Source organism: Littorina saxatilis, linkage group LG1, assembly GCF_037325665.1.
Source record: "Littorina saxatilis isolate snail1 linkage group LG1, US_GU_Lsax_2.0, whole genome shotgun sequence".
Lineage (NCBI taxonomy): Eukaryota > Metazoa > Mollusca > Gastropoda > Littorinimorpha > Littorinidae > Littorina > Littorina saxatilis.
In genome coordinates this window covers 21,477,946-21,496,395 of record NC_090245.1, presented here as the reverse complement: position 1 = coordinate 21,496,395, position 18,450 = coordinate 21,477,946, and the positions used below count along the sequence as shown (strand labels likewise).

Below are 18,450 nucleotides of genomic sequence, written 5' to 3'. Positions count from 1 at the left end.
ATAGCCCGCAGTAGCAATATTTACCTCTGGTTTCTTCATGGTGTTCTTGACGCACCAGTCCTTGAAGCCTTTCTCCAGGAGTCGCATGCACTGCCTGTCTGTCTCCTTGTCTTCCGTTGGACGCAGAAAGAGTCGCACCAGCTGCTCCTTGAAACGCACTTGTGGCAGCATGTACGATATCTGTTGTTAACACGTTCATTGAGTAAGGACAGGTTAATTTCATTTAACATCTAAGAAACTAAGGGACTTAATCGCTCTAAATAAAGATGACAAGCATAAATAAAGATTTTAGCTTTTCATAGCGACAATTTTAACATGTCAATGACAACCACTCTTGGTCAGTCCCTAGGGTGGTCATTTCTAACAGGTTCCACTGTACAAACATATTTCAGAAAAAAAATGGACAAGTACCTGTGTAGGGTTGACAGCTACAGCCTTGTTCAGGTTATTCTTGGAGAAGAACCTTAGGTCGTTCACAGGATTCTGATACTTCTTGCCAAAGTCAAGATTGGCCACCTGAAGCAGATAGAAACCAAATTTAATGTCAATGATGATGAAAGTTGGGATACTTAAGCTGCAAGACAATAATATAAGATGTTTGGTGGCTTGTTGACAGACCAGCTTTTTTGTTGGTCCAAGGGGACCATATCGTCTTTTGTTTCATCTTTATCGACCAAGGCCAAAGGCCGCGATTGATAAATATGAGACAAAAGGCAATATGCTCCCCGAGGACCAACAACAAGCCACCAAACATCGTTTTTGTCATCATTTTGGTTGTGCAACAAAATGCACAATAACCCACAGGGAGACGAATTTTCAGAATCCAACTCCGGGCCACAAAGCATCGTCACAGTAGCTCGTGATAACACGTCAACCTTGTATGTGACGTCAAACGTAGCTTGTTGACGCTTTCTTCCAGTCTGAAAATTTACAGAGCTGCGATCATACGTGTGAGTTCAGTAAGTGTTGAGCATATTTCTTTTCTTTTGAAGTGTTTATGACTTTTCGTTGTGGATTTTGCGATTACAGAGATAAGTTGCAAATTGACCATGAGTCGCCGCGGTAATTATCAACATTGATTGGGTCTTTGAGAGTGAATGCTTACAATCGTTGTCCTCGGAAACACAAATCCAAAGCCGCGATGGTTCCACACATCAAACAATCAGCCTGATTGGCTTTTACTTTGACAATCCACGTTTCACCTGAAAGCTCAAACCCATTCACCACCTCGATTTATTGCATGGGGAACATGAGATTTATTTCCCAGGTGTTTGTGAATGAAAACTCGTGAAAATGATGACAATGTTGTTTATCCTACATACGTGAGAGAGACACCCGTGAGATAATAATCGTTCAAATCACACGTGTGTATATCATGTAAATGAGGTCATGTCAAGCAAGTCTGGCAGGGACCTGTTTTTCCACTGCTTATGGTGCCAAAGTCACCGAGACAAACGTCATTATAGAAACAAAAATTGCGCTCGCTAATTACCCTCCATGAATCTTTAGAACTAACACGTCACGCCACACTTTCAGAGTGACGTTTCTTTGCTTTGACGTAATAGATTGCACGAGGCTTTAGAAGAGATCTATGTTTTAAAACAAGCGTCTTCAATTTAGCTGCCTCGACTGCAGGACATTTTCAATCAAATACACGTAAGTACAGTATGTAGGATAAACAGAATACTACATGGCTTGCTGTTTCGTACCCGATTTACACTCGTTGCTTTTTCAAATAGTGAACGCTCGCTTTCGCTCGCAGTTCAATATTTAAAAAAACAACTCTTGTAAATCTGGTACGACACAGCAAGCAATGTAGTATTCTCTATCTACATTAACGCCTGCAGCAAATGGTTGTGCACCCCCCCCCCCCCCCCAAGAAAACCAAAACCAACAACATCAACAACCAGAATTGAAAAATGCTTTAAATCAGAATTTGAAATTATTTGCAGAAAATTAATCTTTTCCTATATTTAAACAAGTACACACATCCTAAATCCCTACGGAATTTTCAAAGCGTTACTTGTGAACTTAAAGAACAACAACAAATAAACCGAGAGAAGGTGTCCTCACCTGAACAACAAATCTAGTAGTGTTCAACTGCAGTTTCTCCACTTCTGCTTCTTGGCCAGACAACTCCTGCAGAATCTCTTCCTTGATCTTGTCACCCTTTAACAGAAATAGTCACAACAGTAATTAAAGTATGGTGTGTTTGAGCCTATCATATAAAATGACGGAATATTATAATGTTTCAGTACAATGAAACTGTTTTTGAGAAAAAATACAAAGACATTTTTTATTTTTTTATTTTATTTTTCTTTCCGTCTTTACACCTGTTCCTTATCCCGTTGTGCTCTCACACCACCCCGTCCCTGCACTCACTGCTCCATCCACATCTGAATTTCGTTCCGCTGCCAGACTTGTCGATTTTACAGACGCTCCAGGGGGGGGATGTCGGGTCACTGCGGTAGGCTACCCTCGAAAGATGACACTGCACTTCTGCTGAGTCACTTTGACGGTATTCAGTAGTGGGTCTGTCCCGAGCTAACGGACGCAGCCCACTACCTACTATGCCCCCTACTAACAACATTGAGTGTTAAGTCGCGCAGCCAGACTGAGTGAGCGTCCCCTTCAGAGAGCAGACCGCCACCATGTCCCTCCGTCGACCCCGTACCCCCCCAGAACGTCAGACGTTCAAGACTGACAGCAGAACTACTATTCAGGGAAGGATCGAGCAGGAACACTGAGACCAAGGTCACCATGAGAACTCCGGCCATGAAGGGCCACAAGAGCAAGGACAATTTAAAATTTTGGATGATTAATGAGATGAGGATGATTATAATGATGCTTTGGATTTTCAATTTGAGACTACGTGACAGGGCAGCACTCTACACTTACTGTCATAAAATATCCTGGCGTCAACCAGGCCGAGAACTGCCGCACCTGCAGTGTTGATCAGGTAAACAGAACCTGAGCACCCTCAAAGTTGCATTCGTTAAGTGAATGACACTCGGCTGTGTGATCCCAGCCTTCCCATAGGAACCAATGGCACTTCCACTCTGGGTAGGAGCCGACAGTAGCTCGAAAAACCCACATGACCCTGATGGGATTCGAACCCACGACCTCCCGGCCCGCAGCCCGATGCGCTAACCATTGCGCTACGGGGGCCGATAAATACAAAGATATTACTGATATTCTTGTATTTATAAAACAAGTCGCAAGAATTCACTTTGTTACTTTGGAATTTGTTGTTTTATTTATTTTTCCTTCAGCAGTCTCTCTCATAGTGTGGCCTAAACTTTTGTTAAATGCTGGATATGACGTCATCAAAGACATTTATTGAAAAAACGGGAAAAAACCATGTCTGGGGATATTATCTAGAAGAACACACATGCAACATTTTATAAACATATGTCAGGTATGGGGGCCCGGTAGCTCAGTTGGTAGAGCACTGGACTGGACTTGTGATCGGAAGGTCGCAGGTTCGAATTCGGGCTGGGACGGACACGGGTCAACTTTATGTGCAGATCCAGAGACGGAAGCCATGTCCCATCCCCGTGTCATCACAATGGCACGTAAAAGACCTTGGTCATTCTGCCATAAGTGCAGGTGGCTGAATACACCTAAACACGCAGACACCTGGGTAGCGCGACTCCGTTGCTGCTAGCTTTCCACTGGGAGGAAGCGACCCGAATTTCCCAGCGATGGGACAATAAAGTAATGAAAATGAAAAAATGAAATGAAAAGGTATAAAGTTTTCCAGGAATCACTGTGTACCCACACACACATTCACCCTGACCTCGTCTCGATTCTCAGTCTATCTGAAACATTTAGTTAAAACCTGACTTAAATGTAAAAACATTACCACAGTTTCAAACAAAATCTAAACGCACTTGTTTCTCAATGGTGTCTGCATCGGTGATGGGAACGCTCTCTCCCACACACTTGTACAACTTGCGCTTATGGATGTTTTGCAAGATTTCTTTTGCTCGCATGATGTGATGATCCGTAGGCTCACTCAGCAGGATTCGGTGAACAATGTCGTCGGTCAGGTTTGTGTATGCGTCCATGTGATTGATGCAGTCCGAGATCTTGTATCGTTTTCTGCAATGCAGTGAGCATGAGAATTAGGTCTTCTCTCTTACCTGCCACGGTCTCCATGCTACAAATATAAGATCATGAACACTTTGTGGTCAAATTTGAACATGTTTGAACTTTCATGAAGACTTTGTTTGTGGATGAAAAGAGATATGCAGTGAAACAGAAGTGAAATAATATTGTACAGTGGGACCCCCCTTTTGAGGCCCCAAATTTAAGACTCTCTCCCTTTTCAGACCAGGTTTTCTGACCTTTTTGTTCATAACCTCTGCAACTTTCCCCCCTTTTGAGGCCCCCTCCTTTTTAAGACCTGATCTTTTCAGATTTTTGAAGGTCTTCTTCTTCTTCTGCGTTTGTGGGCTGAAACTCCCACGTACACTCGTGTTTTTTGCACGAGTGGAACTTTACGTGTATGACTGTTTTTACCCCGCCATTTAGGCAGCCATACGCCGCTTTCGGAGGAAGCATGCTGGGTATTTTCGTGTTTCTATAACCCACCGAACTCTGACATGGATTACAGGATCTTTTTCGTGCGCACTTGGTCTTGTGCTTGTGTGTACACATGGGGGGTGTTCGGACACCGAGGAGAGTCTGCACACAAAGTTGACTCTGAGAAATAAATCTCTCGCCGAACGTGGGGACGAACTCACGCTGATAGCGGCCAACTGGATACAAATCCAGCGCGCTACCGACTGAGCTACATCCCCGCCCTTGAAGGTCTTAAAAGGGGGTTCCAGTGTAACCACAAAAGGTATTACTTTAAAGAAAGCCTGAACACCATGTAAAAACACTAAATAACACATTTAGTACCGCTATAATCAGAAAAAATATACAGTATTTCTCAACATACAAACTTTTAGACTGATTGAATTTCTGCATTTAGATTGTCTTCCTTGATGGCGTGGAAATATACATAGAGAATACTACATGGCTTGCTGTGTCGTACCAGATTTACACAAGTTTAAAAAAAAAACAACTGAACTGCGAGCGAAAGCGAGCTGTTGACTATTTGAAAAAGCAACGAGTGTAAATCTGGCACGACACAGCAAGCCATGCAGTATTCTGTTTATCCTACATACTGTAAGCCTCGTGCAATCTATTACGTTTGTTCGTTCATGGGCTGAAACTCCCACGGCTTTTACGTGTATGACCGTTTTTACCCCGCCATTTAGGCAGCCATACGCCGCTTTCGGAGGAAGCATGGTGGGTATTTTCGTGTTTCTATAACCCACCGAACTCTGACATGGATTACAGGATCTTTTTCGTGCGCACTTGGTCTTGTGCTTGCATGTACACACGGGGGTGTTCGGAGTCAAAGTAAAGAAACGTCACTCTGAAAGTGTGGTGCATGGCGTGACAGTTCTCAAAATTCATCGAGGGTAATTAGCGAGCGCAATTTTTTTTCTTCTATAATGACGTTTGTCTCAGTGACTTTGGCATCATAAGCAGTGGAATTAAACAGGTCCCTGCCATGACTTGCTTGACATGACCTCATTTACATGATATACACACGTGTGATTTGAACAATTATTATCTCACGAGTGTCTCTCTCACGTATGTAGGATAAAGGACAATAAGAGAGAGTAAATAGTCTGAAGGGATAAGCTTCAGAGTACAGATTTACCCATTATCTCCAGGTATCATCAGATAAGGGTCTTCAGATTCTTCCACTTCTTTCATTGCCTCCACCAACCTGGAAAATAAAAATAAAAATATCAACAGGAAGAAGCACAAACATACCATTTCTTTCTCTGGCTTTAGTTGTACTCACAATTCAAAAGCAAACTGATATGACATGAGATACCAAGATCCATGGCGATCAAAAGCCAGCAAAATTTAAACTAGCTAACAAGTACTTTTTTTTATACCAAGAAAACCTGTTTTGAAACAGCATCAACAAATGGTCTGTCTGGAGGGACTAGAACTCTGGAAGTGTGAGAAGTTCCACAGCTTTAGCTTCAAAAACATTCTTGACATTGACACATTTTTCTTTTTCAGTGACCTCAAAATTTGACAAGGGTCAACCTGAGGGCTTTACGAGGTATGACGCAAACAAAATGATCAAAAGTGATTATATAAGTCTCAGGCCACTGATCATAAAAAGTAATATATCATTTGAAAGGCCAACCATTTCACGTGTATACCTCTAAGAGATGACGTCATTCATTTACTACGTCATAAATGACGAGGTTTTAAAATATGTCACTTTTTGGTTGTGTTTTAAAACGGGATCTTTTATCAAGCGCCATGAAAATCTTCACTTCTTTGAAAGAGTGCAGCTGGATGATGGTACAAAGTCAAAGAAAATGTCTACAAAGCTGAAGAACATTACATGAATCAAAGCTGTTCCATATTCTACAATCTGACAAAAGAACATGGAAATCGAAACTGGGGAAAAGGGGAATAACTCTGACAAGCCAAAAACACTTCCGAAGAGCGCTTCAAACGAGAATGATGTAGCTGCTGTGTCAAAATGTAAGAACTAAGATTAAAAAAGTGTACATGCAAGTATAAAGCGCAACATTTTAACTTTCATATGGAACATTCCAGAGAATTCTACTCAATGATCTTCCGCTTCAAAAGCTGGCCGCAAAATGGGTGCCTCATTAGCTAACAGGGGAACGGAAGGAGCATCAGGGTCCTCTTGCACGCGATCTGCTCAACCGTTATGAACCTAGTAGACCCAAATTTGTTGTTACTGTAGTCACTGATTATGAGACTTTGGTTTTCTTCTAGTGCCAGCAGAGAACACAGAAACAAAGCGTGTCTAGACCAAAATGAGATGCATCACATTTGTAAACAAGGTTTTCAAAGCAGAAACAGGGCTATTTGCTGAATTTTTTTACCACAAAGGCCCTGTTGCTGTCAATATTCTGTTATTGGCACGTACTATGCAGAAACCTTTTTACCCAAACTTATTTACGAGTTTAGCCGTCAGCGACCAAACTGCGAAACCTAGACTGCCATTCTCCTTCATGAAAATGTCCACAAAAGAAGGGCCTTAACTCCATTTCCAAAAGACCAAATGATCCCATTTTTGCCTTACACATTCTTCAGACCGGATTACACCCCTTGTGATTCTGGTTATACCCTCTTTGAAGTTTCACAGTGCATCCAGGACCTCAAAAAAGCCGTCAAATCAGAGCTCAAAAACAACCCCAAATAAGGCCACCTTCAGGCCTCTTCTGATTGGCTTGGGCACTTGTGACTTTGCATCGATGTAGGAGGAGAGTAGTTCTAATGACTGCCATAGTTTGGGCTAGATACGCCAAACAGTCTCTGGGAAAATCACATTTGATCATTTTGTTTGGATCCTACCTCGTAATCCTATATGTAGGTCATCCAACCATGGAAGTACATTGTATTTTGAAATCTCTAAGTTCTTGCTTCAAAAACACCTGAGAAAATCCCAATTTTAAGTTGTTTTTGTTTACGAACGGACGACTGATGGCTGCCCAGCTGTCAATACAGGCGACCAATGCTAATTTGTTTTACTCAGGCAAGTCAAAACAAGTCGCGTGAAGCGATATAAAAACATTTAGTCAAGCTGTCGACATCAAAGTAACAGATTAACACCAAAAACCAGTCATCGCCGAGACAATATTAAGATAGTCTCGACTAACCTGGAGCCACACAAAAAGACCAAGACAGGTCACGCTCGTCTCCGCGTAGCGTGCGAACGAAGTACTTACTTAACCTATTTTCTGTAATCCTGAGCACATTTTTAGAATAAACATGACATTTATATATATTTTTGAATTCAGGAGAAATTGAGGAATACGATGCAATCATTTTTAAATCTGTTTGTGAAATTTCGATTTTAATGAAAACTTTAATGACCAAACTAATTAACTAATTTTCATGCTGCCGAGCTGAAATGCAATCCCATAGTCCGGACTTCGTTGAAGGTTGCTTGACCAAAATTTCAATCAATTTGATTGAAAAATGATCTGACATATCATACCCAGGAACTCTCATGTTAAATTTCATGAAAATCGGTCCAGTAGTTTTCTCTGAATCGGTCTACACACACACACACACACACACACACACACACACACACACACACACACACACACACACACAAACACACCACGACCCTCATCTCAATTCCTCGTCTATGTTAAAACAATTAGGCAAAACTTGACTAAATGTAAACAAGTCGCGTAAGGCAAAATTACTACATTTAGTCAAGCTGTGGAACTCACAGAATGAAACTGAACGCACTGCATTTTTTCACAATGACCGTAGTCCGACGCTTGTGCATAACGGAGTGAAACTGATGAGCCTGTTCAGCACGGTAGTGGTTTCGCTGTGCTGCATAGCACGCTTTTCTGTACCTCTCTTCGTTTTAACTTTCTGAGCGTGTTTTTAATCCAAACATATCATATCTATATGTTTTTGGAATCAGGAACCGACAAGGAATAAGATGAAATTGTTTTTAAATCGATTTCGGAAATTTAATTTTGATAATAATTTTTTAATTTTTAATTTTCAGAGCTTGTTTTTAATCCAAATATAACATATTTATATGTTTTTGGAATCAGGAAATGATGTAGAATAAGATGAACGTAAATTTGGATCGTTTTATATTAAAAAAAAAGTTATTACAATTTTCAGATTTTTAATGACCAAAGTCATCAATAAATTTTTAAGCCACCAAGCTGAAATGCAATACCGAAGTCCGGCCTTCGTTGAAGATTGCTTTACAAAAATTTCAATCAATTTGATTGAAAAATGAGGGTGTGACAGTGCCGCCTCAACCTTTACAAAAAGCCGGATGTGACGTCATCAAAAGTATTTATCGAAAAAAAGAAAAAAACGTCCGGGGATATCATTCCCAGGAATTCTCATGTCAAATTTCATAAAGATCGGTCCAGTAGTTTGGTCTGAATCGCTCTACACACACACACGCACACACACACACACACACATACACCACGACCCTCGTCTCGATTCTCCCTCTATGTTAAAACATTTAGTCAAAACTTGACTAAATGTAAAAAGGAAAACGTCACCATAAACTGACATGATTTCGACTGCCTGCACCACCTTGTGCTGGTAAGCCCTTCTGTGTAACGCGTGACGGGTGTGGAACATCTGATACATGTTGAATGCTTCCTGAAACACACACATCAGCTGGCAGTGCATTGAACAAAATTAAAAAAGACAAAACTGAGTACTGTACACATTACAGAATTCATTCATCAACTGACTTAACAAAATTGTGAGTAGTATTTCATTACAAAGACCGGGGACGGGGATGTAGCTCAGTTGGTGGTGCGCTGGATTTGTATCCAGTTGGCCGCTGTCAGCGTGAGTTCGTCCCCACGTTCGGCGAGAGATTTATTTCTCAGAGTCAACTTTGTGTGCAGACTCTCCTCGGTGTCCGAACACCCCCGTGTGTACACGCAAGCACAAGACCAAGTGCGCACGAAAAAGATCCTGTAATCCATGTCAGAGTACGGTGGGTTATAGAAACACGAAAATACCCAGCATGCTTCCTCCGAAAACGGCGTATGGCTGCCTAAATGGCGGGGTAAAAAAACGGTCATACACGTAAAATTCCACTCGTGCAAAAAACACGAGTGTACGTGGGAGTTTCAGCCCACGAACGCAGAAGAAGAAGAAGAAGATTACAAAGACCAAAGCGTTCTATAGAGGACACTCTCCGAGCGATCAGCTGAATGGGAAAGCAAACACCAAGGTACTTGACAGAGGTCTCTCTCCAAGTTAAAGCTAAGGCTTTAAAGGTACCTTCCTTCCCATGCAAACCATCCTGTAAATCATCATAGATTTGCATAGGCTGCAACCTGGGACGAAAGCATCCTTCCACTTGGACACATACCTTCTTCTTCTGCGTTCGTGGGCTGAAACTCCCATGTACACTCGTGTGTTTGCATGAGTGGAATTTTATGTGTATGACCGTTTTTACCCCGCCATTTAGGCAGCCATACGCCGCTTTCGGAGGAAGCATGCTGGATATTTTCGTGTTTCTATAACCCACCGGGGATGTAGCTCAGTCGGTAGCGTGCTGGATTTGTATCCAGTTGGCCGCTGTCAGCGTGAGTTCGTCCCCACGTTCGGCGAGAGATTTATTTCTCAGAGTCAACTTTGTGCTTGTAATTTCTCTTTTAGAGATGAATAAAGATTATTGTATTGTATTGTATTGTATTGTAGGTGGTGTTCATGATTGGTTGCACAGAAAGAAAAGTACTACAGTAGAACCCCCCTTTAACGACCTTCACAAATCTGAGAAAATCAGGTCTTAAAATGGAGGTAAATTTAAAGAGGTTATGAACAGAATATCTGAGAAAGGAAGGTCTTAAAAAGGAGGAAGTCCTAAAAAGGGGGGGGGGTGTGGTTCCACTGTACTTCTTCTTCTTCTTCTGCATTCGACTGACTACACGATCAAAGTCTCTCTCATTCCACTGTACTAATGAGGAAAACATCCACAGAGTTCTGACCTTGTCCCGGACACAGATCTGCAGCTCGCCATCCACACGAATGACCCTGGCAAACTGAATGAAGCGCATGTGATCGAAACTGCTGGTTATGGCAAGGTGATGGCAGTCACGCTTGAAGTAGTCCCACTTATCCACATCAACGCCGTTCCGCTTGTTGGCCACAACCTGCGGATAATAAACAAAGTTCAAATGCAGAAGCCTACAATTTTTTTTTACGAGCCATAGTTTCCGTTAGGGAACTCTAACCAATATAGCAGTAAATAAAATGGCAATGAGAAATTAATTCCAAGATCAAAGGAAAAAGTGTACTCTGGCAGAAGACACATGCTGCTGAGAAAATCTCACCTGAAATGTACCGTAACACACACACCCTCCTACCAGCTCATCACAGATTTATTACTGTACTAACAAAAATTTAAAAAACAAAACGACAACAACAGGTCTATAGATCCATGTTTTTTAAAATTACAATGCTTGTGTAGCCACAAAAGTAATCATAACTGGTAACATAAAAGGGGAAAAATATTGGCACCTCGACCAAGAAATATGTATCTAGAACCTGAGGCTGAAGCTACTGCAATAACTGCCGGCACTGTAAAATTAACCAGAAAATTACCTCATACAAGAAGGCCTTTTCTTGTCCATACCGCCATGTTGACTGCAAAATAAATGAAAAGTTAATAAATGGCAATATCTTCATGTGACACACACACCACTGACACATAACCATTAAGTACTGTTTCAAAACAAAAGTACTAAATCACAAAGACAATGAAAACAATAAAGTAGTTCATAGTCCTGTCTAGGGCAGCTACAATGTTCTTATAGGGTATCACATGCAAAGAGCATAATTGTAAAGTTATGATGTTGCGCTATATAAATGCTCATTTATTATTATTATTATTATTATAAAAGATTTCTTTTTGCCATTAAGACAACAACAAAATCTTCCACAAAACCGGTCATGCAGTCACAACAAAGAGTGAAATTGTGAACCGTAACCTACTAAAAACTTAATTTGCATAAGGGAAAACTATCAAATGCATTTAAAATGTGCCGGTTGATGAATTTCTTTGTTCCTTTTCATTTTAATTATTATTCATGTACCCCCATGGGATTTTCTGAAATAAATCCTTTGCCCTGCCTTGCCGTATTCTAAAACTTTACCAAGTAAAATAACAGAAACTTCCAGTTATAATGTCAAAGCTATACACACCTCTCCTCCCTCCTCACATTTGGTGTAGGGCTTGCCAGCGATCTGTTCAATGATGAAAACCCGGTCCTTCTGGGTGAGGCCGTACTCTTCAAAGACTGGTTCCAGTCCGTTGACCTCCACCATGTGTTTGAACATGTCCACAGATGCGTCTTCGTGCTGACAAAATGGAAATAAAAAGACTTGAAATGGAATAAGAAAGAATGCTGTTGCTAATCATACTCAGTTTGGATGAGTAATGGAATTTGAGGATAAAAGTCACTCGTTCAGTTCACTTGGCTTGTTTTATTTTCTCAGGTGCCAGAGTTTGGTTCCACATTGAGGATAAAAGCCACTCGTTCAGTTCACTTGCCTTGTTTTATTCTCTCACGTGCCAGAGTTTGGTTCCACATTTGAGGATAAAAGTCACTCGTTCAGTTCATTTGCCTTGTTTTATTCTCTCACGTGCCAGAGTTTGGTTCCACATTTGAGGATAAAAGTCACTCGTTCAGTTCACTTGCCTTGTTTTATTCTCTCACGTGCCAGAGTTTGGTTCCACATTTGAGGATAAAAGTCACTCGTTCAGTTCATTTGCCTTGTTTTATTCTCTCACGTGCCAGAGTTTGGTTCCACATTTGAGGATAAAAGTCACTCGTTCAGTTCATTTGCCTTGTTTTATTCTCTCACGTGCCAGAGTTTGGTTCCACATTTGAGGATAAAAGTCACTCGTTCAGTTCATTTGCCTTGTTTTATTCTCTCACGTGCCAGGAGACTGGTTCCAAATAACTCTCACTTAACTCTTGTTACACATGTCGTATACATTTCCAGCGCTTGCATCTCTTTGTTTCTAAGATCCTATGAATAAAATATCTGCCAGCGATTGCGAGATCTTATTCTACTCTGTTCGAGCTAGGTCAACCATTCTTAAATTCTCAAATTTGAATAAACTTGGTGACTGTCCCATAGCCCTAACCCTTCAGGGTTCGACACTAGCGGGGGCGGGGGGCGGAACGCCCCAGAGTTTTGTGTTCCGCCCCAAACATTGCCGAAGCTTGGGGCCCACTCCGCCCCAGGATAAATTCCAACAATGACAAACCGAAAATTCTAATGCCAGAGCCAATCACTAAAAATCGCCAGTCAAAGTCGTCACTGAAATTTGCGTTACAATCAATGCCGCAGTCAAGAAACAAAAACATTGAAATCGTCGAAGGAAAATAACTCCCAGATTGCGCTCTTTAGCGTGAGAAATAAGTATCGCCTTCAAATGCCAAGCGCAAAATGTGGCGACACATCCCTGGTGTAAAAAGACATGGAAATGAAGATGAAGAGCAGGGTGGAGAGAAACGAAAAAAGGAGACCGATGCAGCCAAAAGCGCAAAGCGCTGTCGTAATTTCAATGTCAAATGGTTGAAAGAATTTCCCTGGCTTCAGTACGATGAAGAAAAACAGACAATGCATTGCCGCACGTGAATACTGAAAGTGGGCCCCAGATTTTTGTTTTCCGCCCCAGCAATTTCCATCTCTGGGGCCAGTGTGGCCCCAGGCCAAATAAGTTAGTGTCGATCCCTGCCCTTGCATCCTCCCTAGTATAAATGTATGTTAAACACAGAAAATTCAAAACAAGCTACAAAGTTCTCAATCCAACTTTCACAGGCACACATGCAACTGCATGCACACACAGACAGATCAGAATTATAAGCACCATCCAAAATAACCTCTCCCCAAAGAAAAAAAAGTCCACCGAGTATTATTAACTCGGCTGTACTCGAGCAAAGACAATCAAAAAAAACCCTCCCAGAAAGTCTGACCTGAAACCTAATAACAAAGGAAGAAGAAACAAAAAGAGCAGGAAATACTGTACTCACTTGTGAACCAAGAATACGGAACGAATAACATAATATCTTCGTTCACACGCGAGTACAGTATTTTTTGTTCTTTTTATTAATCGCCCTCACCCGCAGTCACAATAGTTTTTCTGCCAAAGGATGAACAATAAACATCCAAGAGAAGCAAAAGCCTTACCTGCCACTTGCTGTCTGGTCGTGCGTACGGTATAAACTTGTTGTCGAACACGTGGGAGAAAGGACCGTGGCCAAGGTCGTGACACAGTCCTGCGATCTGGACGCACAGAATGTCCGTGTCTGTGATGCCGAGACGAGGCTGCCTCTTCCGCAAAGCACTGACCAGCTCTCCCGCCAAATGACACACCCTGAGAAACGAAGAAAAGCAAACTTAATACTCATATATATATGGCTCACCTTTCATCATATTTAATATGAATGAAATACAAAATAACTGCTACACTAGCTCCATTCCTATCTACTGGCCCAAGCTTGACCACTTTTGGACCTGTATCAATCCATTAAGTTATCCAATCCTAAGTGTGTATCACAGACACAAATCTGACAAAGATTATTTAAACAAGAAGAGCAAACGCTCGATCGAGTCACTTTCGCAGTTCTGAATATTATATGAGGCATCAGATGGACAGGAAGAAATTGCTATTCACAACACAATGAGTCACGTTCACATAAAATTTGAGCCCGGTCACTTTTATAGTTTCCGAGAAAAGCCCAACGTTAAGTTGTGTGTTGCCGAACAGAAAAGGCTAGTTATCTCCCTTGTTTTTCTGATAACGTTCGTAAAAGGCTACAGATGTAAATACTTTGATGTAAAGAATAATCCTACAAAGTTTCAATCACATCCGATGAACTTTGTCAAAGATATAAAATGTCTAATTTTTCCTTTGACGCTGACCTGTGACCTTGAAAAAGGTCAAAGGTCAACGAAACCATCGTTAAAGTGTAGAGGTCTTTGGAGGTCACGACTAAACAAAATATGAGCCCGATCGCTTTGATAGTTTCCGAGAAAAGTCCAACGTTAAGGTGGTGTCTACGGACGGCCGGCCGGACAGACTAACACTGACCGATTACATAGAGTCACTTTTTCTCAAGTGACTCAAAAACTTGGACAGAAAGTTTTAAATTCAAACTTGACAGCCGGTTTGAAACGGTTGGACTGAAAGTATTGCAATATGCATGCTAGCATGTGTGTGCTTATGTATGTGCTTGTGCACAAGCTTTCTTGTAAGCATGACTGTGCTTGGAAAACCCCGAACAGCACGTATCGAGTAACTTACCCAAGACAATGCTCGAATCGGTTATGAGCTGCTCCTGGGTACACGAAATAGCAGGCACCCAGCTGCTTCAGGTAACGCAATCTCTGAAACTGCGGCGTGTCGATGATAGCTATGAACAGCGGATGAAACTCCATATGACCATGGATTGGGTCGTTGAACACCTGCAGCAAACATGAACACAACAATTTAACAAAACATTTTTCTGAAAATTTAGCGCTGTGTTTCTGGTCGTTCTCGTAAAAGAAATTACATTCATGATTTGTGTTTTCCAACAGAAGAAGAAGAATAAGAATTTAGACCTTCAGTGTACATTTGTATGCCAAGCCAAAAGCAATGTTCGAAAATAACTCTGTTGGATTTGTATGGGTTGTGAAAGAGTGAATACCCTTACTTTTATTGAGGCAAACTTTCACACAAAGGCCAGTCACTAGCAAGGGTTGTGTCTGCAATAAGTGGACAAGGAGCACGTGTAAAACGTTTGTCTCAATAAAAGCAAGAGTATTCACTCTTTCACAGCCCATACAAATCAAACAGACTTATTTCTGGAGTTCATCTATTGTGAAGTCGAGGCCAGTTTTCGATATTTCTGTTTTCTTTCAGTGAGCTTTAATCAAGTGAAACTTTTCATTTTCACAAGTGATATGAATGTTCCCTTGCTGGGCATGATGTTTTAGGAATATTTGAGTGTACAAATTGCCATTTGTCTCCAACAAATGCAAAAGAGGGAGATGAAGGTTAGCAAGGGTAGTAGAATTATTCTGATCTTGACGGCACCTTCATCAAGTACAGTAAAACCTCCCACTAACGACCATGAAAATGTCCAGAAAAAAAGGTCGTAAAAAGGAGGGGTCTTGTTTGGGAGTTTGGGAGGTAGAATTTTTTATTCACAGGGCAGTTCAGTCTCTCTGATTTTCCGCAGTTATGTCCCTTGAAAGTTGTGCCCGCTATGCCATTTTTATTCCCATTTGATGTGCATATGGATGAGCATGATGTATGTGCCTACACCAGTGCACAGACAGAACACACACACACACACACACACACACACACGGCCTCATAGGCAAAACGTATGGGTCATTGACCCAAGGTCTCAATTGGTGAGCACACACTCACAGAATGCGTACACAGCAATTCATCATACTTCGAGGGCAGTCCTTCAATTGTGACAGCAATAGGTGAGAAGAGGAGAGCCGTAGGCCACTGGACTTGCACGCACGACTGACTACAGACTACCACCCCTGACTCTTGATGCGTGACAAATGGCGCGCGTGATCCACGTGTGCCGGGTAATTAAGATCTTTGACACTCACTGGTAAAAAAGTCAAAGTCGTTATTGACCCTATGTTGGTAGGTCGGTAGTCTGAAAAAGGAGGGCGTCGTTCTTGAGAGGTTAGTTACAGTGTTGAAGGCATCCGTGCCGAGAAATTCGGTCGGCAAAAGGAGGGGTCGTTCTTGGGAGAGGTCGTTACGGGAGGTTCCACTGTAATTCCTGTTCCGATCTACATGCAAGGCTACAGTTAATATATTTAAACAGCTTGTTGTGTGTTGACTCTGTTGTATGTCACTTACATTTTTACAAAAAACTTATAAAAACAAGAAGGGCAAAGCCCATACGACTCACATGCTTTACACATTTTTCCTACCAAAATACATGTGACCTTGACCCAAGGTCAAGGTCATCCAAGGTCATGCAACACAAAGCTGTTAATTCAAGACATAGGAAGTACAATGGTGCTTATTGGCTCTTTCTACCATGAGATATGGTCACTTTTAGTGGTTCACTACCTTATTTTGGTCACATTTCATAAGGGTCAAAGTGACCTTGACCTTGATCATATGTGACCGAATGTGTCTCATGATGAAAGCATAACATGTGCCCCACATAATTTTTAAGTTTGAAACAGTTATCTTCCATAGTTCAGGGTCAAGGTCACTTCAAAATATGTATACAATCCAACTTTGAAGAGCTCCTGTGACCTTGACCTTGAAGCAAGGTAAACCAAACTGGTATCAAAAGATGGGTCTTACTTTGCCCTATATATCATATATAGGTGAGGTATTGAATCTCAAAAACTTCAGAGAAAATGGGAAAAATATGAAAAATAGCTGTTTTTTAGGCAACATTTATGGCCCCTGCGACCTTGACCTTGAAGCAAGGTCAAGATGCTATGTATGTTTTTTGGGGCCTTGTCATCATACACCATCTTGCCAAATTTGGTACTGATAGACTGAATAGTGTCCAAGAAATATCCAACGTTAAAGTTTTCCGGACGGACGGACGGACGTCCGGACGTCCGGACGGACGGACGGACGACTCGGGTGAGTACATAGACTCACTTTTGCTTCGCATGTGAGTCAAAAAAAAAAGAGAATAATTTTTTTTTTTTTTTTTTTTTAAATCTGAATTAAACAAAGTTTAAACCAGGAAGATGAAGAGAAGACTGGTCTGTCACTCAGGTTCTCTCACCTTGGAGCCGTCAGGATGCAGGTTGTCAAAGTCCTCAAAACCCAGTTCCGAGAGAAACGCCTGGATCTTGAGCTTGGTTCCCAGCTCACTGAAACACACCAATAACCATTTCACAAAATCCCATTAGAATATACCACACATATCCCACACTACAGTGGAACCCCACCCCCACCCCTAATTTTAAAGATCCCTCAAAATCTTAGAAAGTCAGGTCTTATGAAGGAGGGATCTGAAAATGGATGTAAATTTACAGAGGTTGTGAACAGAAAAACTAAAATCTTAAATCAGGGGGTCTTAAAGGGGGTTGGACTGTACTTTCCACATGTCAATCTAAATCAGATCTCAGTGGATGTCAGATAAATTGTAAAATCAAATCCACATAAACGATAAACCGCACGGGTATAGGTATAAGCCTGAAAAGCATGTTATAATATCATGGAACCTCTCTTTACCCCCCCCCCCCCCCTTTTCTCAAAAAAAGTCTCACAATCAAAACGTCAACCAAGATTCTTACTTACTGGATTTTCAAAGTGTCTTCCATATGTTCCTGTGTCAGACGGTTCAGCACGCTGCCATCTATTTTGTGCTCTGGAAAAGTAGAAAATAATGATCAAGTTTGGGTAAGGTTCAAGACATTGCATAAAAGAGCACCAACAAAACAAAATGAAAAACAAACAACACACAACAATGAAACCACCAGCCACTCATACATTTGTTTTGGGACACCCACATTTTGTGTTCATCAACAACGTATACAACCCTGAACCCACGAGAAATGTGTTCAAAAGGGTAAGAGTGCTCCACTCTTTCAATTTGAAACAAACAGCACCTCATGCTCATCACACAATCTGGCAGTGAAGTGTGAGCAATTCAAACCTCTGCCAAATGAACACTCTTGCTTTTCGAAATGTTTGAACACCAACCCCCTACTGGTACTTGTGATGAAGGGACACCCTTGGGAGCAGCCAAAAGGGTCCCTATATTGCAGGTGACCTGTCATGACAGGTATGCTTTGGTGGAAATAAAAAACAAGGGGACAACATAAGGTGTCCTTCTAAGGGAGGTGTCCTCACAACACAGGTACCAC

The 18,450-nt window shown here is 41.5% G+C and overlaps 1 protein-coding gene across 5 annotated transcripts in view; it reads right to left on the bottom strand.

The window, feature by feature from the left end:
* The window catches only part of LOC138964666 (deoxynucleoside triphosphate triphosphohydrolase SAMHD1-like), a 34,478-nt gene that overhangs the window by 8,465 nt on the left and 7,563 nt on the right, over positions 1-18,450 (bottom strand). For all 5 annotated transcript variants that reach the window (XM_070336683.1, XM_070336706.1, XM_070336700.1 and 2 more), the window contains 13 exons: positions 17,882-17,951; positions 17,364-17,451; positions 14,897-15,057; positions 13,780-13,966; positions 11,782-11,937; positions 11,182-11,223; positions 10,566-10,730; positions 9,128-9,219; positions 5,723-5,791; positions 3,894-4,104; positions 2,074-2,169; positions 412-516; positions 25-180 (listed from right to left, as the gene is read on the bottom strand). In XM_070336683.1, the coding sequence (XP_070192784.1) occupies positions 25-180; positions 412-516; positions 2,074-2,169; positions 3,894-4,104; positions 5,723-5,791; positions 9,128-9,219; positions 10,566-10,730; positions 11,182-11,223; positions 11,782-11,937; positions 13,780-13,966; positions 14,897-15,057; positions 17,364-17,451; positions 17,882-17,951 (1,598 nt within the window). The remainder of the gene's footprint in view (positions 1-24; positions 181-411; positions 517-2,073; positions 2,170-3,893; positions 4,105-5,722; positions 5,792-9,127; positions 9,220-10,565; positions 10,731-11,181; positions 11,224-11,781; positions 11,938-13,779; positions 13,967-14,896; positions 15,058-17,363; positions 17,452-17,881; positions 17,952-18,450) is intronic.